Source organism: Scomber scombrus, chromosome 16 (assembly GCF_963691925.1).
Source record: "Scomber scombrus chromosome 16, fScoSco1.1, whole genome shotgun sequence".
In the NCBI taxonomy this organism is placed as follows: domain Eukaryota; kingdom Metazoa; phylum Chordata; class Actinopteri; order Scombriformes; family Scombridae; genus Scomber; species Scomber scombrus.
The window spans coordinates 3,778,271-3,803,093 of NC_084985.1; the positions used below are offsets into that span (position 1 = coordinate 3,778,271).

Below are 24,823 nucleotides of genomic sequence, written 5' to 3' on the forward strand. Positions count from 1 at the left end.
TCTCCCTACCTTATATTTATATATAATTCCAGTGCATAATTTAATTTTTGTGTTTTTGTTTTTTTTTGTTATTTTCTTTTTTTTGCTTGGCTCTTTTGCTCGTGTGTTTTTCATGAATCAGTGAGATATATTTCTTTATACATGGCTCGGTCTGTGTTTGTAGGTTAGTGTGTGTGTGTGTGTGTGTGTGGGTTAGTGTGTGTGTGTGTGTGTGCTGTCATTCGTCTGTCAGCTTCACAGGGCGCTGGGGTTCCTGAAGTTATGGCCTGCAAAACGAGCCTGGTCGCCCAACTCCTCTTCAATCCTGCAGAGGAGGAAAAAAAGAGAAAGAAAGGGTAAAGATAAGTTATTAACCCTCCTGTTGTCCTCGAGTCAAGGAAGGAAGGGAGGAAGGAAAGGAGGGAGGGAGGAAGGGAGGGGGAAGGAAGTAAGAAGGAAGGAAAGGAGAGAAGGAAGGGAGGAAGGAAAGGAGGGAGGGAGGGAGGAAGGAAAGGAGAGAAGGAAGGAAGAAAGTAAAGGAGGGAGGAAGGAAGGGAGGAAAGGAAAGGAAGGAAGGAAAGAGGGAAGGAAAGTAGGAGGGAGGGAGAAAAGAAGGAAGGGAGGAAGGAAAGGAAGGAAGGAAAGAGGGAAGGAAAGACAGAAGGAATGAAGAAAAGGGGATGGAGGAAGGAAAGAAGAAAGGGAGGAAAGAGAGAGGAAGGAAAGAAAGAGAGAAGGAGGGAGGAAGGACAGACGGAAGGAAAGAAGGGAGGAAAGAAGGAACAGTCAAAACAGACGGGGTCAATTTGACCCGGGAGGACGACAGGAAGCTTAAAAACAACTCACATAAATATATCTCCATTTATAAAAAAGGTTCAGTAATTTCCCTAAAACATCTGGGTGCTGTAGCGTTAAGTAAGTATTTGTTGGGACTATTTTCAGCAGCGGATGAGTATTTCTGGCAGCAGGACGGAGATTCAGAATAAACTTCATGTTCATCAACAATGACTGAGCTCTACGGCACAGAGGTGTTTTTAGCATCCATATATTGTTGGTATTACATCATCAGACTCATCAGTTAAAGTTTCCCTGCACAGTAATGTTTACAGTACTGTAGTAAAGATTCACTATTTTTCTTTTATTTATTCCACTTCCTTTTCCTCACTTACAGTACCTCACTTCCTTTATTCTCCTTTCCTTCTCACTAATTGGCTGTTAAGTTCACACTCTGTCATCCCTAATTGTCCTGATTGAGTTCACCTGGTCGACTCAAGCCTTAGTTAATAAGTTAAAGAGCAGCACTCATTCTCACTCGTTCTTTTTCACCTTGACACCTGACTTTGAGGTCCATATGTGTCTCTCGTCTGCACCATTACAATCCTGATTATTGACATAAGTCTCCTGTTAATAGTGAAGTGAAGTCTCATGAACTTTCCTTTTCCATGCATCCTAACCGATTAAATCTCTATTAGTTTTTTTCACAGATAGCTCATACGAGTCATCAGTCAGATTCAGCTCAGATGATGAATGCACAACGCTAATTGAACTTATCGCTGCTGCATAAATCTCTCCATATTTCATGAATGTGGATTTAATAATTAAATTGTGCAGCTATTCTAGACTTTACAAATGTTATTAGACCGTATGGATCAAATCCTGACAGTGAAACGAGTCATTTCACTATCCACAATGTTGTACAATGAATGTTGCCACTTGTTTATGGGGATGTGCTCTTTTGGGAGATTTGATTATTAGCATGAAAAACGCTATGCTAAGGACAAGATTCATTCACTAAAATGTCAAGAAAGAATAAAAATAAAAACTTTACAACACAGCGTTTCAAGCAGGCGGGGAGCTCCGGTCCTCTGAAATGATGCCAACGCAGAAGTAACTTAAAACTGCATTCTATCAAAAGGCCACCAGGGGGCGACCGTTTTGGTGTCAAAAGGACTTCCGTCTCTATACAAGTCAATGGAGAATTCACCAACTTCTCACTTGATTTCTAACCTCAGTAAACGTTTTCAAAATGTGCTTATGGTCTCAATCGCTAGTTTAAAGCCTTCTTCAATGCAGTATGATGTTCATTTGTGAAATGTTGGCCTCCCTGATTTTATATGTGACGATAAAGCAGGGTATGCATTAGGGCGTGGCTACGTCGTGATTGACAGGTTGATTGGTTCACAGGTTCAGGAGGGCGCCTCATGCTCCTCCTGATGCCCATATAAGTAGAATCCGTGTTTTTATTTTTCCCGACATGCACCTGAAATTTTTAAGATGGCGCTGCTCAGATCCGATACTATTGTCTTCCGAGCAGCAGTCCACAAACCAATGGGTGACGTCACGGATGTTACGTCCATTTCTTATATCCAGTCTATGATTTCAAGTCTTAAAAGCATATGTAGCGTGTATTTTAACGTGTCTGATGTTTCATAAGAAGACAACATTGAGTTGCTTTATGGGAAATGCAGGATTCAGCATTCACGTCAATACCTTCAGAGTTACCTTTTAATAATGAGTTTCCGACTCTTAAATCAACCATTCTCATCAACCTCTACATGTAATATATGACTGGATTTTTCTCAAAGCTCTGATGACGTAGCGTCTTGCAAGTCCCTCAAATATATGAAAATATAAAACTAAATCACTGGAGTAATCCTTTTATAAAATGTGACAGTTCTTCTTTCTTTCTGGTGTCTATGCACACGTATGTGCACTGATTAGTGTTTATCGCTGGTTAATGCTTCTGTAAGTCTCTCCAACCTCCACCTCGTCTCCTCAGCAGTCCGATGGGATTACGCTGCTGAGCCGATTCCCACCACCCTCCCTCCTTTACTCCCTCCCTCCCTCCTCCTCTCCCTGCTGCTGACTGGCTCGGACACGTGGGGTGACATCAGCGTTGTTGCCACCTGCCACGTCAATTAGCTCTGTGATGCTAAGCACTAAGACAGACTGGACACCTGAGCAGTGGTGTTATAGTCGGCCACTCCAGATTAAGAGCCAAGAGAAGATAAAACGTGTTAAATGCTGAGAATATATATATGAAAAGGACTACTGGTCTTACCTTTTTAAAGAATTTAAGAAGTTTAAATAGACAATGTTTAAACTAAGTTTAACACACCAAGTTTATAAAAAATCTTGAACGAGGGAATGAAATCAGAAAGCAGGTGTTATAAATAATGTAATGAGATCGTAAAGATAAAGTAAGTATATGTATGAAAATGATTAACAACTGACTATTGAAACTGGTCAAAAATAGAGTTTAAACCATAGACTGTATGTAAGAAATGGACTTAACATCCGTGACGTCACCCATTGCTTTGTGGACTGCTGCTCGGAGGCCAATAGTATCGGATCTGAGCAGCGCCATCTTGAAAATTTCAGGTGCATGCTGAGAAAAATAAAAACACGGATTCTACTTATATGGGCATCAGGAGGAGCATGAGGCGCCCTCCTGAACCTGTGAACCAATCAACCTGTCAATCACGACGTAGCCACGCCCTAATGCATACCCTGCTTTATCGTCAAATATAGAGTTAGACCCCAAGTGGGTATTGGGACTGACTCAAAGAGAGCAAGAGGAAGATTATGACTGCAACACACTGACCTCATGAGCTGGTTGTACTTGGCCAGCCTCTCAGATCTGCAGGGGGCGCCGGTCTTAATCTGCAACACAGAGAGACAAAATCATCATTTTCATCAGAAGGAATGTCTCAGAAAAAAAAGCTGTTAAATGTCACTAAGGCATGTTCAATTAAATTACAATAAATGTTAAACGTGTGTTTCTAAATCATGTGTTCACCTGTCCAGTGCAGAGTCCAACGACCAGGTCGGCAATGAAGGTGTCCTCTGTCTCTCCCGAGCGATGGCTGACCATCACACCCCAACCATTCGCCTGAGCCAGTTTACACCTGAGAGACAGAAAGAGAGAGAGAGAGAGGGAGAGAACTGTAAATCATGCAAAGATTTAAAAAGAGCCCCTGAAAAATATAAATAAAGGCCTTGAATTGTGCATGATACCTTCTCTTTAAAAACTTTAGCACACAAGATGCACAACTGTGTTTCTGAGTGACATTCAAAGTCACGGAAACACATGCATGCTGTTCATATTATCTCCTCACAGTGTGTAAAATGATCTGTTGCATTCGTTAGTGGGCGTTTATTACACAAGACAATTAATCTGATTGTGATGTATGCGTAACTCCAGCTCATCTGACACGTTAACCTGCCAACAGCGTGAAAATTAAGACGTGAATTAAAGCCTCTGGTCTAATCTGAGGATTTAAATGATGAATGAAACAAGTCTCCCGTTGCGTTTTCCTATTAGAGAAATATATCACATTAACAACGCAGGGAGCTTTTTACGTGATGGACGCAATACATCACCTTTACTGTCATCAGCTTGGTTAATATCATTTAATCTTTTTTACCCCCACCTTCCCTTGAACCTCCTCTCCTGTCATGATTGATAGCTTCATAACCTCAAACTCATTCAACACTGGAGCACACACACACTCTTTACACAAAGATATCAACACATGTGAGGATACACGTACACCAGTCGGCCGCATCAATACATTTGACTGACAGCTAATCTTCATGTTAAAAACCTGCTGTCACTTCCCTGTCCTCCATTTATCTTTTTTTTTTATGAAGGCCAGTTTTGCTGCGTCTCATATCTGGCACAAGGTTAACATGGCTGACAGGTAACGACATGGAGACTGCCTCTGTGAGTGTGTTCCTACATGTGTGACTGATAGCAGGGCGGCTGTGACTCTCTGTCAGTCTCAGTCAAGATGGACGATCTTGTTGACCGCTCCAAGGTAACCATGAGAGGCCATACTGTTCTCACTGCATTGATTATATGTTGGTTTGACAATGTGGTGTTTGATTTTATCTGCAATTCTGTTTAGTTTTTGATTCATTTTGCATTGTTTGTTAGTTAGTCTTTGTTTTGTTTTTTATATATGTTTTTTGAATTTTCATTTCAGTTAACACAATTATTTTTTTAACTGCTAGTTTTTAAAAAAAATACTTTCTTTAAGAGGTTTTCAATTATATGAACAAGCAAACATTACAGACATACAGAACATCAGTGAACATAATCCCGTATACATCCCCATAACCTTCTCCTTATACATTCCCTTGGGACCAAGAGCACACGAGAGAAAAAGAGAAGCAATAAAATAAATAGATTAAAAAAAAATTAAAAATTGAAAATAGATAAAAAATAATAATGAAATAAAATAAAATGTAAAAAAAAATTAATTAATTAAATTAATTAACAGACCCATCGACATCTTTTCATTGTTAGTTTTAGTCTTAGTTTTCGTTGACTATAATAACCCTGTTTAAGGCTCCCTTCCAAATGAGCACACTCTGTTCTGATTGGCCAGCTCCAGAGGCTACATAAACAAACTCTAGTAGTCTGAATTTGTTAAAAAAAACGTAAACTTAACGTTTAAATAAGGCATAAGACGTACCCTTGAATGGCCTCGGTGACAGAGCCGATCTGGTTGACTTTGAGCAGCAGGCAGTTGCAGGCTCGCTCCTCGGCAGCCTTCTCTATCCTCTTGGGGTTGGTCACCGTCAGGTCATCTCCGACAACCTGGATCCCCACCTGAGCCGTCAGACGGGACCAGGCCTCCCAGTCGTCCTGGTCGAAGGGGTCCTCGATGGACACCACTGGGAAGGAGAGATAAAAAGAATATTAATGAGTTTAAGTGAACAATTATTATCTTATGCCTCTCAGCCAAGTGTCATTGAGGCCTAAACGTGTTTTCATTCAACTTAAACAACCAACTAGAAAGATAATCCACCTGGGTAGTTGTTGACGAAGCCCTGGTAGATGTCAGCCAGCTCCTCTCCGCTGATGTGTCTCTCTGGATCCGGTGGGGATTTGAAGTCCAGGTCGTATTTCCCATCGCGGTAAAACTCTGAGGCAGCAACGTCCATCCCGACAACCACTTTGTCCGTGAAGCCGGCCTTCTCGATGGCCGTCTGCAGCAGATCCAGAGCTGAGGAATGGAGAGAAATATTGAAGAGAGGGGAGACAGAGCAAGGATAGAGGACAGCGAGGGAGGCGAGATGAGGACAGGAGGGACATAGATGTAATGTAGGAAGAATGGATGGATGGGGGGAAGGAATGGAGTTCAAGGAAGTTGAATTAATAAGTATGTTTATCTCAGATTGGCAGATGATGTCAGCAAATGAGAGATCATGTTTGTATTTTTGTATTTCCCAAAAATCAAGTCAAGATAAACGGCAGCACTCCAGAGGACAAAGACAATATAGACAGAAGGAAGCAGAATACAATGACACTCGATAATCATTGTTTTTGGGTCTTCCAAATACTTGGTGTAGGCCACATATTTAACTCAAGAACATTAAATGTCCACTAATGTTGGGTTAAGTAACATTGAGAGGTTTATTTTTAATTAATTCTGGCAAATCTGACAATCTATCCAATATTTGTTAAGATATTTTAAGTATCGGACAGACCGACAAACAGCTAAAAGGATATTGGTTTAGATTGGTGGGTTCTGTGTTTTATTATATTTTCATTATGTATAAAATGTTATTTCCTCTTCCTCACCCTCACTGTTCTCCAGGATGTTGGGAGCGAAACCTCCCTCGTCTCCAACGTTGGTGGCGTCCTGGCCGTATTTCTCCTGGATCACGCCCTTCAGTGTGTGGTACAGCTCTGATCCTATCCTCAATGCCTCCCTGAGAGACAGAAAAGATGAGGGATAAATGAAGGAAGACAGACAGGAAATAAGTTAGAGAAGAAGACAGGAAAGATTGTGGTTAACAAAAGAACAAAGCAAAAACAATGGAAAGAAAAATGCAGAAAAGAGCCATTAATAAAGCTCATCAACAGACCAATGCTAAACTCCAAAACCAAATTTTCCAAAAGTAGTTTCTAAATTTAAAAAAAGGATCATGTTTCCCAGACTGATTTGTGTTTATATCAAATTCTTACTTGAATGACTCGGCACCAACAGGAAGGACCATGAACTCCTGCATGGCCAGTTTGTTTCCAGCATGAGAACCTCCGTTTATCACATTAAAGGCCTGCAGAGGAGAGGAGAGAAAACAAGAAAGATGGAGATGTAAGTTACATTTTCAGATGATGCAAAAGTTTAATCACATAAATTAATCAAATATTTTTGACAAAGAAAAAGCATCACATAAACAATTTATGGTATTATTATTAGATGCAAAGCTACAAGAAACCAACATCTGATGAAAAGGTCGTGCTTGTTTTGATCCTGCTTGTCTGAAGAAAATATTCAATAAGGTCTCTTTATCTGCTTTTATACACTGCACACTTTACACTAAATGTCTTTCTTCTGTCCCATGTTCTTTATTTTATTTATTTTTACCACCTGGTTCTGTGAGAAAGGACTTCTCAGTCTGCTGTCTGCGTATTTTTTATATAAATATGGTCGGAATGACAATGAAATAAACTTTTAACTTGATGCTTAAACAAATCTGCTTTGGTGTGTGCAATCTTTTTTGTCAAATATACCCAATTAATTTTATAATCTGTGACAGAAAATACTGTTAACTGTGTTTTTCAGTAGGGCTGCAACAACTGGTCAATTTCTACATCAATTAAAATCCAGAATTATTCAATTTACAATGAGAACAGCCAGAGAAAAGCAGGAAATGTTTACATTTGAAAAGCTTTGACCTGCAAAACTATGTCATTTTTACCTACTTCAAGTAACTGGTCTGTAAAATTATTAACGTGCAAAGCAAATTGTGGCAGAACCTGGTTGTGCAAAAGCTTTCACAGACTGTGTAGTGAGACTGTGATGAGTTTGAGAGTCTTACAGGAACCGGCAGCACCAGCTCCGTGTTTCCGGCCAGGTCGGCTATGTGGCGGTATAGTGGAACTTCTTTCTCTGCAGCGCCGGCCTTACAGATGGCTAGAGACACTCCGAGGATGGCGTTGGCCCCGAACTGAGCTGTTTGACAGGACAGAGGAAAGATTTTAAGATATATAATATTTACAGCCTAGTGAATAATCGTTCCTATTTTGGTTTTTTTTGTTTACACGTAGAGAAAACATGAAATAGGAGTGAAGAAGTGAAGCAGAAGAAGATGAAACCTGCAAATATTAGCAGGGCTATTCAAATTTTGTATTGTTATAGTTATTTCTCAATGCTAGTTTAGTTGTTTAAATTTGGTTTAATTTGAGGTATACTTTTAGCATTTTTTAATCATCGCAAAAACTAGCAACTTAGAGTAAAACCAACTGTAAATATTGCTTTTGCTGACCTCTAGTGGTTAAACTCATCACTTAGAGGTGTACATCATGACATTACTGATGGTTGTGCTTAAAAAAAAAAAAATCAATTCTAACCACCCCGTCAGTGTTTTTCAGTCTAGTATTAAAGAACCAGTGTGTGTGATTTAGTGCCATCTAGTGGTGAAGTTGGAGATTGCAGCCAACTGAATATTCCCTCCCCTCCCCCTCTTTATGTAGGAGAAGCTACGGTGGCCACGAAACCTGTAACGAAATGTTTGTTCTGGGCTACTAAAACATGGCGGTAGGTAAAACGCAACAATTCTTATTTCACTACTAATAAAATACATAATAATTAACCCATTTATGTACTTTTTTTTTGTTTGTTTTCTCTAAAATCAACATTTTTTAAGACCAAAATTCAAAATGATCATATCTATTTTAGTTTTAAACACAGACAAGTCACATTTAAGATGTTATTATTTTAACAATGTTAACTGAATATAACATTTCACATCATATAATGTTTTCTTTTATTTGTTGTATAGGACAATAAGACGTGTTGCCTGTATTTATTTACAGGCTCCCCCCTTTCTTTAATTTTTCCTTCGATCTTCCCCTCCTTCCATACTTCTTTCCTCACTTCCTTCCTTCCTCCTTTCCTCCCCCCATTCCTTCTCTCCTTATTTCCTTCCTCTTTTCCTCCCTCCTTTCTTTCCTTCCTTCCTTCCTCTTTTCCTCCCTCCCTCCCACCCTCCTTTCTTTCCTTCCTTCCTTCTTCCTTTCCTTCCTCCCTCCCTCCTTACTCCTTCCTTCCTTCCTTCCTTACTCTTTTCCTTCCTTCCTTACTCCCTCCCTCCTTACTCCTTTCCTTCCTTCCTTCCTCCCTTCCTCCCTCCCTCCTTACTCCTTTCCTTCCTTCCTTTCTTCCTCCCTCCCTCTTTACTCCTTTCCTTCCTTCCTTCCTTCCTTCCTTCCTTCCTCCCTCCTTCCTTACTCCTTTCCTTCCTTCCTTCCTTCCTTCCTTCCTTAAGACATGTTGCCTGTATTTATTTTACGTTAAAAACCTAAATTACAGCTGTATTTTTATTAATTTGCACTTATTCCCAAAATATTAATGCGATGCAACAAGAAAGAAGAATGAACTCTCTTGTAAATGAAGCTTTTCTTATCTGTATAACCTCTTAGCTGATATACTTGGACTGTATTTATTTGGACAGAGAAGGAAATTTAATTAATTTCTTAATGCATTCAGCTGCAGTTTAGTCTGACAGGTTTCCTGGTGCTTGCTGAATCCAATTTCTCCCAGCACCATAATTTTCACGGCTGCTTATCTTTTGCTGCCTGAAACGAGTCGCTGGCATGCTTGTACATTCAAATAAATTAACGGTGCATTCATTCATTAAAGATCCGCGTTTGTTTTGGTCCCGTCAAAGCCTGTTTGGAGCGGCGTTCTCTTTGCTACGTCGTGTTCCCGTCTGTATTTATGCGTCTCATTACCACTTTGTCAGCAACAAGCCTTTAGTAAAAAAAAAACATGTGTGACTTTTCACAAGTGAAGTCTGAGCTGCTTGAAACGGGGAGATTTCCAGCTGGCTGCTATACTCAGATGATGTGGTGTTAGTCATCATCATCGTCACCCGCTCGCTCCCGTCGTGTTTTGACTCACATTTGTTTTCTGTGCCGTCCATCTCGATCATCTTGTTGTCCAACTGCTCCTGCTCCACCACGCTGATGCCCTGCAGACACAAACACACAAAAAAACACCGTAATCATTCATTCACACACAAGTAGATAATACAGCAACAATAGAGTCTGTATCAATATATCTTAATCCTCCTGCTGCATTTCAATTTAGACCTAAGAGGACAACAAGCTTTAACTCAAAAATTAGGTATATTTTAATTTAAATGAGGCCTATTGACAAATATATAAAAAATATATAAAACCTGCGGTAATATGTTGGAGTGAAGTTGGTGAAAAAGGTTTAACACAGATTTGGGTGATAACTTATACCTTAGGCTTAGTGTTGCTTTCGTCAATGAAAATTATGACTAAATATCGTCGTCAACGAACCTTCATCACGTGACGAAAACGAGACGAGATGCAACGTAAATGCTGGTCATGTGACGATAACTATAATTAAATATATAATGCAATATTGTTGACGAATAAAAACGAGACTAAATGTGGTTTACAAAATAAAAACTCTGCTAAAATGTCTAAAACGAGACGAGACGAAATGTTATAACGTTATTTTGTCTCGTTTAGTCGCGTTGTTACTATTATTTTGCAGTATTTCTGTTTCCTGTGTCTCACTTCGACGTCACTTCCTCAATCTCCACTCGCGGCATTATTTAGAAGATGCAGCTGCGGTAGGTTAGCGTTAACGACAGAAAACTGACACAGAGAACGGGACCGATGGCCGGCCAGCCGGGGTTATTCTTGAGTCTATAAGGTAACAATAATATAATAATAATAAGACAACCTTGTTTGAATTGTGAAATGGGTTTAGCTAAAAGAAAATGTTGGTTTCGTCTATACTACTAGGTACTTATACTATATTGACTGATTGATTACTAAAAAGAGACTAAAATACAATTTTCATTGACTAAAACTAGACTAAAATAGTCACAGATAATTTTGACTAAAATAAGACTAAAATCTGACTTTTAGTCGACTGAAACTTGACTAGACTAAAAAGAGTATGAACGTGACTAAAACTAATAAAAAATAAAATGACATCTTGACACAAAGACTAGACTAAGACTAAAACAGGCCGCCAAAAACAACACTACTTTATAAATAGTCAAACCAAACCAGGTCAATTTTAACCCGGGAGGACAAACAGGAAGCTTAAGACATTTATCCTTTAGGAAACACAACCATCACATTAAAGCTTCAATACAACAATACTTCACGTTCCTCAGAAACCTATTTGCTCATATTTTGGTTCAGCTTCATTGCTGTTTCCCTGAGATTGTTTTAGGACGTATTATAAAATCAATATCCTCCACAAGCCGGCTCGGTCTAAAGCAGCACTCAGACTAATTTATCCTTTCTTTAACTACATTATTCTCTAGTTTCATTACTTTATTATTACATTTGGATTGTAATCTTTACTTTGTTTTGACAGATTTTTACCACTTTACATTTACATACGAGCTTTAAATGTGACATATAAAGCATTTAATTGTTATTAACATCACTGTGACACACACACACACACACACACACACACACACACACACACTGCAGTGAAGCCAGTCTGGTCCATCTATCTGACGAGCTCTGATGTGACGTTCAGGAGCTCGGAGCCGTTCGCCTGTTTTTCTCGCCTGACTGATCACCAAGATTAATTTCCAGGCGAAACATCTGCTGCTGGAGGAAATTACCCATGATGCACTGCTGCGGACAATTTCTTACACTCTCACACACCTCATTCACTTTGTCTTCACACACACACACGCACACACACACAGGCTTTTCTCCACCGTCACTGATAGCCGAACAGAGTTTATCTTATTCTCACAGCTTCCTGTCGGCCCATCCAGATGTGATAGTCATCTACACTTCGATAGACTCAATCTGAAGGTTATTTTGTTCAAATTGGACATTTTCAGCTTCACTAACTGCAACAGCAGATTCAATTTGATCGTGAAGTGTGAAGAAGCATGAACACCACATCTCTGAGGTGACCCACAGGTTTAAGAGGGAATGGACTTCAGGTGGGATTCTCGCTGGTGTGTTAGTCTGTTGCTGGAGCCTGGAAACCCAAATTTGAGTTGAGATATTGGAGCCTGATTGGAGCCTGATTGGAGCCTGATTGGAGCCTGATTGGAGCTACGGTCATAATGTCATGTTATGTTAAGTGTCATCAAGTGAAAAGACCTGTCAATAAAGGCAAATGCCCCCAAACATATAACTTCCTTCTAAATATTTGAAATTAACCCTCCTGTCGTCCTCCCGGGTCAAATTGACACCGTCTCTTTTGACTGTTCCTTCTTTCCTCCCTCTTTCTTTAATTTTTCATTCGATCTTCCCTTCCTTCCATACTTCTTTCCTCACTTCCTTCCTTCCTTCCTTCCTCCTTTCCTTCCTTCCTCTTTTCCTCCCTCCCTCCCTCTCTCCTTACTCCTTTCTTTCTTCCTTCCTTCCTTCCTTCCTTCCTCCCTCCTTACTCCTTTCCTTCCTTCCTTCCCTCCTTACTCCTTTCCTTCCTTCCTTCCTTCCCCCCTCCCTCCTTACTCCTTTCCTTCCTTCCTTACTCCCTCCCTCCTTTCCTCCTTCCTTCCTCCATTCCTTCCTTGACCCGAGGACAACAGGAGGGTTAAACACCAAGACAAACATTAGAAGAGGTCAAATTTGCTATTTAGAAACTAAATTCCTTTAGAAAAAGTTATTTTTTAATGTCATAGAGAAGAAGGAGTGAGTGGATTTCTCATATTCAATCTGAATCAAGTCAAATACACTTAAATCAAACACGAATACTTTAAAGTACGTTATTGAATCCTTAAAGAATGACGAAGCTATTCCCAAATGTGTCTCGTTAGTCTTCCACCTCCTGACAGTCTCAAGGGTACGAGACGTCACACCTTTTAACTGCTCCAGACACAACGTATTAAAGCTGGTGACTCACCGAGGCTATGAGGGCCGGACCCAGAGTGTCATTGATATGCCCGACTGCCTTCAAAACACCTGAAGTAGAAAAAAGGACAAAAAGACAATCAAACCTTCAACAGTGACTGTCAGAGAAGCAAAGAGAAACTGTGTTGTAGTGGTAAATATTAACCCTCCTGTTGTCCTCGAGTCAAGGAAGGAAGGGAGGAAGAAGGAAGCAAAGGAGGGAGGGAGGAAGTAAGGAAAGGAAGGAGGGAGGAAAGAAGGAAAGGAGGGAGGGAGGAAGGTAGGAAGAAGGAAGGGAGGAAGGAACAAGGAAGCGAAGAAGGTAGGAAGAAGGAAGGGAGGAAGGAAGAAGGAAGGAAAGGAGGGAGGGAGAGAGGGAGGGAGGAAGGAAGGAAAGGAGGAGGGAAAGGAGGGAGGGAGGAAGGAAGGAAGGAAGGAAGGAAGGAAGGAAGGAGGGAGGGAGGGAGGAAGGGAGGAGGAAAGGAGGAAGGGAGGAAGAAGGAAGGAAGAAAGGGAGGGAGGAAGGAAGAAGGAAGGAAAGGAGGAAGGAAGAAGGAAGGAAAGGAGGGAGGAAGGGAGTAAGGAAGAAGGGAGGAAGGAAGGAGGGAGGGAAGGAGAAAGGAAAAAGGGAAGGAAGGAAAGAAGGACAGAGGAAAAAAAGAGAGAAGGAGGGAGGGAAGAAAGAAGGAAGGGAGGAAGGAAAGGAAGGAGGGAAGGAAAGAAGGAGGGAAGAAACGGGGAGGGAGGAAGTACAGACGGAAGGAAGGAATGGAGGAAAGAAGGAACAGTCAAAACAGACGGGGTCAATTTGACCCGGGAGGACGACACGAAGGTTAAAAGTATAGAACAGCTGCACGGTTAGTGAGTCAGAGGTTTAACCAGAAGTCTCCAGTGAGCTTGTTCTCTTCATACATCACCCAGGCAACCGTTTACAGACTCGATAAGCTAAAAACATGCATGTAGAGCTTTTCTCTCTTCGTACCTTTTCCCTTGTAGCGGCTCTTGTCTCCATCTCGGAGCTCCAGAGCCTCGTAGATCCCTGTGGACGCTCCGCTGGGCACCGCAGCCCTGAATAGACCTGAAAGACAGATGAAAAGAGAGAGAGAGAGAGAGAGAGAGAGAGAGAGAGAGAGAGAGAGAGAGAGAGAGAGAGAGAGAGAGAGAGAGAGAGAGAGAGGTTTAAATGCAATGACTAGGCAGAAGGAGAAGAGAGGAGAAAACCAAGTCACATTTCAAGGTTTTAATCATAAAACCTTTTGGAGATGGTCGAATTAAATCAAAACAAATTGTCTATTTATGATTTTAAGAGCTTGTCGAAGAGTTCAGACATAAAGTTAAACTGTTGGACTACCAGACTGTTTTTAAGGTCAGAATACACATATTTCTTAGGTTTGTAGTTGTATATTTTGCTGCACACTTCTTTTAACCTTCCTGTCGTCCTTGAGTCAAGGAAGGAAGGGAGGAAGAAGGAAGGAAAGGAGGGAGGAAGGAAGGAAGGAAGGGAGGAAGAAGGGAGGAAATGAGGAAGGGAGGAAGGAAGAAGGAAGGAAAGGAGGAAGAAGGAAGGAAGGGAGGAAGAAGGGAGGAAATGAGGAAGGGAGGAAGGAAGAAGGAAGGAAAGGAGGAAGAAGGAAGGAAGGAGGAAAGAAGGAATAAATGGAGGGAGGAGGGAAGGAAGAAGGAAGGGAGGGAGGGAGGAAGAAAGAAGGAAGGAAAGGAGGGAGGAAGGAAGGAGGGAAGGGAGGGAGGAAGGAAGGAAGGAAGGAAGGAAGGAAGGAAGGAAGGAAGGAAGGAAGGAAGGAAGGAAGGAGGAAAGAAAGAAGGAGGGAGGTAGGGAGAAAGGAAAAGAGGAAGGAAGGAAAGAAGGACAGAGGAAAGAAGAAAGGGAGGAAAGAAGGAAGGGAGAAAGGAAAGTAAGGAGGGAAGGAAAGAAGGAGGGAAGAAAGGAGGATGGAGGAAGTATAGACAGAAGGAAGGAAGGGAGGAAAGAAGGAACAGTCAAAACAGACGGGGTCAATTTCACCCGGGAGGACGACATGAAGGTTAAAATAACCACAATGGCGGAAAAGACAAGACTCTTATCTATTGCGCAACATATTCTCCAGGTTCTCCACAACGCTGATATCCCACAGCATGAACAGTTGGTGTTCAATATTTGGCATGACGCTGTGAGATGTGGTTGAAATCTCCCTAAATTGAGCTTATTTTGTTCCCAAGCTCAATAATGCACAAATCTATCATAGCCATGCATTCCTATCTTGTACGTAATGTTTTTATAACACTTTGATTACTCCAGAATGTAAATAACACAGTTTTTAGCACTTTATTAACTGAACCCACTCTGCAAAATACGCTGTTGACTGCCAACATTTTTCAATTAATTATTCATACGTACACATATAGCCTGCCCACACACATGGCAACAACAGCTACGTTCTCGCCATGTGCTGATGCAGACGCCGATTACTGGACACCTGAGTCAGCAGCGCCGGTAAACACAGAAGAAGAAGAAGAAGAAGAAGAGAGGAGAGGAGGCGACCTGCTGCTTTACCTGCTAACTGAACGTCTGATCTGATGATTCAACATAAAACACCTAGAACTGTAAAGACGTGCTGCCACCTAATTAAAAAAAAACAGCTGATTATAATGTATGTTGGCAGCTGATCCAGTTGGCTTTACTTTATTTGATTTAATTACTGTAATACAGCACGTTGTCTTTGTAGTGAATCTGCACTTTCACAGACTTAATTACACATGGAGGCAACATGGACTGAACTTATATTGTGTTTTTTTGTTTTTTTACATTCCTTTTTTCACTTATTCATTTATTCAGTTTATCATTAAGAGTCTCTGTCATCAGGCAAATGTGCCGATACATTAGCTCATATTTTAATGTCCACTTGAGTCCCTAGAATGGGATATTTTATGCCAAACCCCACCCATACACGAGAAATGACATTTTTTTCCTCTTTAAAGTTGTCTGAGTATCTTGAGGAGTGCTCTATAAATACAATTATGTAATTAGGCAACAACAAATGTAAGTTTCCGTCTGTTATCAATATGAGCATTTATACAATTTCAGACCTTAATTTAAGAGAGTGTAACAGAAAAAAAGCCTGAAAGCATAATTTCAACATTTTTCCTGAAAGAAATCTTATTAAAAGAGTAACTGAAACATTTGGGTTAATTACACTGTGCAACCAGCTTAATTCATCCTTTAGAGTCTTTACAGTCTTTACAGTAGTCTGTATGTAGACGTCACCCATTGGTTTACATTGGAGCTGGTTTGAAGCCCACAGCTGCAGCTTTTGGTCGGCACTTCTTTAAAAAAACTGGTTTTAACATTAATTTAAGTGCCTGAGTAGGACTGGGCGATTATGGCAAAAATCCAAATCACGACTAATTAAACTTTTAACCTCGATTACGATTAATGAACGATTATCTCCTCCCTTGATGAACAATGATGTATTATCACAGTTTCTTTAGTTGTGTATTTTCCACTGCTGCCCTCACACATGAGGATCTTTAGGGAGTACAAATAATGATGTTTTAAGGTTTGACGCTGTGGTTAATGTCTAGTTTACTTGATCAGAACTATGTAAAGATCATGGTTTGGGTTAAAATGATCACTGGAGACAAGTTGTCAAATTCCTTAAAGATATGCAACCTTTACTGTCATGGCAACAGTGAACACCACCATTAATTGACATGAGCAAGATTAAGTCGATTAGAGTTTCTAAATGTCGGTTTCGATTATTTTTCGATTAATTGCTGTACTGACTTGGAAAAATTATGACTCTGTCCTTTTAAAGTACTTCCAACACTGGCTTCGGCATCAAGCTGTAGTTACTACCACTTCACACTAAAAGTGAACAGATGGACTAAATTTATGAGGGTTTTTTTTACAGTGTTTTAAAACCGTCCACCAGTAAATAAAATCAGAATTACTACCTTGTTCAACCTGCTTGTATTTTCTGTGGGTTTGGACAACATGCTTATACTGTTTACTGTCAGCCTGCAAGAAGACTCTGACTCTTATCTTCCTTTAACAGGAGACTGATTGATCTGGACAGAAGTCAAATGAAGGTTTACAGCAGCGATGCAGGTGCTTCTCTAATGCTTTTTGGCAAATTTCTGACATGATGAATCTGAGCAGACATCCTCGCGGGGAAAGACTGCGGATTGTTTTTTAGCTCTAATATTTGCAGACAGGCTCTTCAGTGGTCACCTTTCTCTGTGCGAAGGTCCACTTCCACAGTGGGGTTTCCCCGGGAGTCCAAGATCTCCCTGGCAACGATGCTGACGATCGACATCCTGAGAAACAGAAAGAGAGAGATGGAGAGGAAAAGAGTCTGTGATATAGATGCTTTACCGTGTAATATTGTTAATTCTGTTTACAATATGATTTATTTTGACTGTTTTATTATTTCAGCTTCAGATTAAATTGCAAAAGAGAAAGAAAACGAGAGAAGCCTCAAAAAAATCTATTTTTATATTGCACTCATACCCAGAGCAATCTGTCAGGGGAGACGAGAAACAACATCACTGCAGATTCACTGTGAGAATCAAAGCTCAACACAGAGGCTCGGGTTGTGTCACGCACATACACACACACACACACACACACACACACACACACACTGCAGTTACTTTGCTTTTTTCTGGAAGCAGGTTGCAGTAAAATCCTCCAGCTAGCGAGTAAATTATGCATGTTTGCCACTACTTTTATCCAGCTGGAAGACATTTGGCTGATTTCTGGTGAAGCTGCATCGAGATATTCTGTGTTTTACTTCCTGCTGACAAAATCAACAATGGGTTGCAACAAATATCCAGAGCTGAATATATCTTCTTCCTCTGTCATAGAGCTCCGTTGTTGCCCCAAAACTATTAAAACCACATCAATGAGCCACACTGCTCCCCTCTGTGAAATGTTCCTTTATTACCATGAACACACACACTGCAGTTTATTCATCCTGCTGCCAGAAACACTCACTAGAGAAATAAATGTGGATTCATCCACCGCTGAAAATAGTCCCCTTCAAACCCAGTATTTCCTCCCATTTGAGTTACATTTGTTTGGGGAAATTATTGATACTTTTGTGAAAGTTATATAGATTGTTGTGAAGATTAATAAACATTAGCAAGGGGCATCAATGCTAGTCTTGTCTTTTAGAGGCAAAAAGAGCTATTTGATAACTTTCTCATCTTTAAATTTACTAACTTTTTCCAAGTTGTAACGTAAAAATCTTAGCAGACTTTTAATCTGTCGCTTTTTGAGATTGGGTTTAAAGACTTCTTATATCCCGAAGTTTGAGAGACTGAGCTTCGTCATGACCTAAAACTGTCCTACGCCTACATTCATGAAGACGTTTAGCACCTTGGTCTAAACTATCATTAGTCTAATAAAGTATTCTGCAGCTACAGTGAGATTAGTTTTCAACATGTTGGCTCTTTCCACGTTAGACCCATAGACTGTTTATAAGAAATGGACGTAACATCCGTGACGTCACCCATTGGTTTGTGGACTGCTGCTCGGAGGCCAATAGTATCGGATCTGAGCAGCGCCATCTTGAAAATTACAGGTGCATGCTGGGAAAAATAAAAACACAGATTCTACTTATATGGGCATCAGGAGGAGCATGAGGCGCCCTCCTGAACCTGTGAACCAATCAACCTGTCAATCACCACGTAGCCACGCCCTAATGCATACCCTGCTTTATCGTCACATATAAAATCAGGGCGGCCAAAATTTCACAAATGAACATCATACTGCATTGAAGAAGGCTTTAAACTAGCGATTGAGACCATAAACACATTTTGAAAACCTTTACTGAGGTTAGAAATCAAGTGAGAAGTTGGTGAATTCTCCATTGACTTGTATTGAGACGGAAGTCCTTTTGACACCAAAACGGTCGCCCCCTGGTGGCCTTTTGATAGAATGCAGTTTTAAGTTACTTCCGCGTTGGCCTCATTTCAGGGGACCAGAACTCCCCGCCTGGTTAAACCATGCAAATATCTACCACATTTCTTCTCTATGTCCTAAATATTACAAATGTAGTGTTGGGGAAAACATTTTTAACTTCTTCACATGCTGCACTAGAAACAAATAAAACCATAACAGACTCTGTAACAACTCTCTGCCTTTACTATCGAGTAAAACCTGCAACATCGCACCTGCAGAGGTGACACGGTGGCGTCAAGTCACAAGAGGAGTAAATTATTCTCTTTTAATGATCTTAATGTATAAATCTGTTCCTTCCAGATGTGTCACAGCCCAAACATCAGGTTTAACCTTTGTGTCGTTCTCCCGGGTCAAATTGACCCCGTCTGTTTTGACTGTTCCTTCTTTCCTCCTTCCTTCCTTCTTTCTGTACTACCCTCCGACCTCCTTTCCTTCCCTCCTTCCTTTCCTTCCTCCCTTACTTCTTTCCTCTGTCTTTCCTTCCTTCTCTTCCTCTTTTCCTTTCTCCCTCCCTCCCTCCTACCTTCCTTCCTTCCTTATTTCCTCCATCCTTCCTTTCCTTCCTTTCCTCTTGTCCTTCCTCCCTCCTTTCCTTTCCTTCCTTCCTTCCTTCCTTCCCTCCTTACTCCTTTCCTTCCTTACTCCTTTCCTTCCTTCCTTCCTCCCTCCCTCCATCCTTACTCCTTTCTTTCCTTCCTTCCTTCCTTCCTTCCTTCCTTCCTTCCTTCCTCCTGTCCTTCCTTGAGGACAACAGGAGGGTTAAACATGTTGGATCATTAAACCCTGGTTCCCTGTTTCTGCTTTCACAGCTATTGTACAGGTTGTTCTTGTTCTTCTTCTCTTCCTTCCTGCTGCTGCTGTTTTTTTCTGCTCTCTCGTTTCTTCTCTCCCAGGAGACACAGCTCGGAAAATCCTGCAGCGTTAATGAAGGAAAGAAGCATCTCTGGGTGCCGCTCGATACTTCAGAAAACAGCTCGACTGCAAAGAGTGTTTTCCTAAGTAGGCCACGGCACGGCAGCAACAGTCTCACAAGGCGCTCCTTTATTTCTAAAAGAAAGTTAAGATATTTCATCCCATCTTTACGTTACAGGTGAACAAACTCGGTTGCATGTTTTATGCTGAAACTGCTGGTTTTTTTTGTCTGCTTTGTTGCTTATAAATGGAGCAGTTCAGATCTCACCTCTGAAAGCAACAAACAACATGTGGACTGTCAGTCATGGAAGTCGCCTAATTCTCACTGAAATTGTTTTTCCAGTCTCAATCAGTACTTTCTTCCTCCCTCCCTCCTTCCTTCTTTCCTTCCCTCCTTCCTTCCTTTCTTCCTTCCTCCCTCCCTCCTTCTTTCCTTCCTCCCTTCCTTCTTTCCTCTGTCCTTTTTTCCTTCCTTCCTCCCTACCTCTTTTCCTTTCTCCCTCCCTTCTTCCTTCTTTCCTTCCTTCCCTCCTTTTCTTCCTTCTTCCTCCCTCCCTTCCTTCTTCCTCCCTTCCTTCATTCCTCCCTCCTTTCCTTCCTTCTTCCTCCCTCCCTTCTTCCTCCCTTCCTTCCTCCCTCCTTTCCTTCCTTCTTTCCTCTGTCCTTTCTTCCATTCCTCCCTCCCTCCCTTCCTTCTTTCCTCTGTCCTTCTTTCCTTCCTTCCTTCCTCCCTACCTCTTTTCCTTTCTCCCTCCCTCCCTCCTTCCTTCTTTCCTTTCTACCCTCCTTTTTCTTCCTCCTTCCTCCCTCCCTTCCTTCTTCCTTCCTTCCTTCCTTCCTCCCTCCTTCCCTCCCTTCCTCCCTCCCTTCCTTCCTTGACTCGAGGACAACAGGAGGGTTAAGAGACTCTTTACACTGTTTTGGTGTCATTGTTTTGAGCTGCTTACATGTTAACTGTAACACTACTGGCCTCAGGGAGACGTAATGTAATCCCTACTGTATACCTGCTGTACATGAATGAGTTCACAATAAAGTCTCTTGTGAAAAAGGAAAAAAAGTAGTTCTGCATTTGTGGAGTTTTTATCTCAATCTTGGAAAATCTTCTTTAAAATCGCCTCTGAATATGATTTTTTTAAAATGTATTTTATCATTAGGCTTTCTTTTATTCTTATATTTGCTGCGTTGCATATTTGTACAGTTGCCTTTTTTATTATGTTCCTTTTTAGACTGTTTGTCTAGTTTTATCAATCTTGTGTGACCAAATTTGTATTTTTCACTTGATTTTCTTTATTCTTTTCATTGTTCTATGTTTGCATTTTGTGAATCAATGTTGGGTTTTTTATTAAAATTGTATACTTCACAGACTAATATAAACTATAGGTGCTCTTTTCTTGGATATAAGTTGATTTAGTGGGTTTTGGAGAATGTTTCATGGGCTATTTTGAACTAATTATGACCTTAAAATCTGTTTTTCTGGAAGCTTGAATCAGCATCGAACACGTATACCAAAATATTCTTAACTCAAAGTTCAATTTATTAGCTTTTCTGGAGCTTTCTACTGCATCACACTTGAGGTGCGACTACTTCGTGACACATACTGTCACTAACGTCATTCCTGATGCAACAGTAACATCAGACTGCAGTCAGAGTATGATTCAGATTCGGGAGCATTTGTTCATACGTGTTCAAAAGTCAGTTTCATTGCTTCCACAGCCTCCCAATCACTTCTAACGGACGACATAAAAGAGAGTCATTACTCTCTCGTATCTCGCCGTGAAAGACTGAACATCACAAGATTAAAAATGCATCAATTCTGTTTAATGATGCATTTTATATTTCTGTATCAACATGACATATTTAACCTCCGAAACATTACACAGGAGCTCTGTCCTCGTTGTCATTTCACTATCAGCCAATGCTAATCTACTCCGTGGGTGTTTTCCCCTTTTTTTTCTCCTCATTTATATTCCAGGCATGCAGCACTGCAACGATATGTCAAAAAAAAAGGAAAAAAAGAAAAAGGGCCTTTTATGCCGTCCTCGTCTCCGTACTGTATGAATACTTTATCGATCTGAGGAGCTAAATCTGCCTCGCTGCTAGTTTGCAGAAACCTGTCACAGTACTCTTTTCAGATACTCTGCCAGAGAGGGTGTGTCGAATCATCCTGACACATCTTTTATCATCGCACCTTTTTAATGTGCATTGATCAAGGCAACACTGTACTGTGCCAACTGCAGAGTGACACATGCTGGAACCTTTGAAGCTGAATTTATGGGGGTAACTACATTTTACATGGTGCAGTGATTCAGAGTCTTCTTAAAGATATAGATGGTTTGATTACGTAACAGGAATATAGGTGCGCCCGTAAGCAGTGAGTGTTCATTTATTCAACGAAAACACTGACGGAAGATATTTGTCGATGACCTTTTACACTGAAAACAATAAAACAAAACAGATATTTAACTTTTTTAAATGTCGAAATGCATCAAATGACTGTTTTTTTGGCAATGTCTTATATTGTTCTATTGTTAGCATCTTTCATTCAATAATGTCTCTGTCAGTAATATTATCCGACTATCTCAGCAGTTCTTGGAAGAAACATTTGTGGACAATTATGGACTAAATGTGTTTACAAACCACTCAGAATTAGACACGAAGCAGCTACAAAACAGCTGGACGAACATGGAAGCAGTACGTCCACATTCATAAAAGGAAGTGGCTTTTAGATTCCTCAGTGTCAATACTCTGTTTATTGTTGGTATGTAATTAATATGCATGTGTATTGGTATTGATTTCACAAGATTATTCAATTCAGATTGTTTAAATAGAGAAATGTCTTTGATTGCAGGTCAGGTTTTGGGTTAAAATGGTTAGATTTAGGTTAATGTTAGAGGAAAATCAAGTTTTTGGTTAAAACAGTAAAATGTGTTTGAAATGTCCAGTTAATGATCTTCAAGAGGTCTGGCAATAAATTCCAGAAAACCATTATGCACCAATAGAAACACTACTTTTGGCACTGAAACCCAGCTTGGACCGACACCCTCGCATAACAGCCTGTTCAGTGCCAACAGTCGGTAAATTACTGCAAAAGTTCTGTAGCTGCATCTGGTGCCTTCACAAAAAGTTAAGCTAATGAAACATTATGAAGTGGTCTGGGTGTGGATGAAACATTACTTTCACAGGGATGCCAAATCTAATGCACTGACTGTGAGACTCACACAATCAACACTTTTCGCACCCTCAAGTTTTTGGCTAAACCAATAAAATGTGTCTGGAATGTCCCATTTAAAGGCACTAAGATGTCAAATGTGACGGTCAAAATGTCACGTTTCATGGCACGAAAATGGTCGACGTGACGTTACAAAATGTCCAGTAAGTGGTCTACAAGAAGTCTGGTGATAAATTCCAGAAAACCATTATGCACCAATAGAAAAGCTACTTTTGGCACGGAAAACCAGCTTGGACCGACACCCTGGCATAACATCCTGTTCAGTGCCAATAGTCGGTAAATGATTGCAAAAGTTCTGTAGCCGCATCCGACTGGTGCCTTCACAAAAAGTTAAGCTAATGAAACATTATGAAGTGGTCTGGGTGTGGATGAAACATTACTCTTTCACAGGGATGCCAAATCTAATGCACTGACTGTGAGACTCACACAATCAACACTTTTCGCACCCTCAAGTTTTTGGCTAAACCAGTAAAATGTGTCTGGAATGTCCCATTTAAAGGCACTACAATGTCAAATGTGACGGTCAAAATGTTGGGTAAAAATGTGACGTTTCATGGCACGAAAATGGTCGACGTGACGTTACAAAATGTCCAGTAAGTGGTCTACAAGAAGTCTGGTGATAAATTCCAGAAAAACCAATAGAAAACTACTTTTATTGGCATGTAAAACCAGTCCGAACCAACAGCCTGTCGACTACTAGCATGGCATCCTGTTTCGTGCCAATAGTCTGTAAATTATTAAAGTTATTTACATTAAATTATTAATTTATTACAGTTCGGTAGCTGCATCCGATGCCTTCATAAAAAGTTAAACTAATGTTACAGTATCGAGGATGTTGTGGCTGTAGGTGCAGGGATGCCAACTCTAATGCTCAATGACTGTGAGACTCACGCTATTGAGACTTTCCACACACTCTCACATTTCCTCACTCAATGGAAAACAGATTAATAACTGATAACGTTGCAGCACGAAAAGAGGAAACTCAGCGCACAGACGGACAAGACAGAGCAGCAGCGAGTTATTCAGACCATCAGATGGAAAATAAGAAATATGCAAATCTGTTATATTGTAATTGATTCCCTCTTGAGCTGTGTATGATGATTACTCACGATTCTCACAATTCCCAATAACAGGTTTCCTCAAAAATGCTGAAACCAACAAAAAAGGCCTAAATAAATATCTCTTAATGACTTCGACTCATAAGCAGAAACGATATACAAGCAGTTTGCTGCTGTTTCCTGACTTAATCTGAGAGGTTAGGTGGTGTAATAATGCGGGAAATTAGTTTTAAATTACTTTTTTTTTTATTTCTTGGGGAGGATCCCGAGGTCCCTAAATCAGTTATTTATGGTATATTTCCGAGTTTGCTCCTCCATTTTAAAACATAACCAGGCTCTAATGGCGAGGTTGCAGGTATCAAAGTAATTATTTTGACTGTTCCAGATTTATCCCTGCTGTATTTGTTCTTGCTCATATTGGGTATTTTCTTTGGTTGTGGGTCCGTAAAATGATCATTTATTCAAGATTATTTCTATTTGGATAGACTTGAGAGACTAAAGTGAGGAGTGTCTGATAAGAGGAGTGACTTGGTGAGGAACATAGATCTTTTTTTATTCTATATTATAAAGAAAAATATCAATAATTTCTGGAGTGTGCATCAAAAATTGCTCCCCAATCCCCATGAATTAGCATTAGTCTCATGAAAACATGTGTTCATAAGGCTCATTTTTATTATAAACAAATATAAGTACTACTAACTTACTAATAAAACATACTAATTGGTTCAGAGCAGAAGTACTAGAGAGACACCTTCTCCACATAGAATAAACGTCATTGGACATTATGGGGTTTTTAACAGTCTATC

General features: G+C 40.4%; 1 protein-coding gene across 1 annotated transcript; it reads right to left on the reverse strand.

Annotated features, from left to right (window-relative positions):
• Positions 1–234: 234 nt before the first annotated feature.
• Positions 235–17,187, reverse strand: LOC133996511 (gamma-enolase). Its single transcript, XM_062436100.1, has 12 exons — positions 17,085–17,187; positions 13,839–13,934; positions 12,870–12,928; positions 9,900–9,969; positions 7,816–7,949; positions 6,959–7,050; positions 6,572–6,702; positions 5,796–5,993; positions 5,460–5,661; positions 3,779–3,887; positions 3,584–3,642; positions 235–304 (listed from the first exon to the last, which is right to left on the reverse strand). Exons 1-12 carry the CDS (start codon positions 17,167–17,169, stop codon positions 235–237), a joined length of 1,305 nt encoding a protein of 434 aa, XP_062292084.1. The 5' UTR covers positions 17,170–17,187.
• Positions 17,188–24,823: the final 7,636 nt, after the last annotated feature.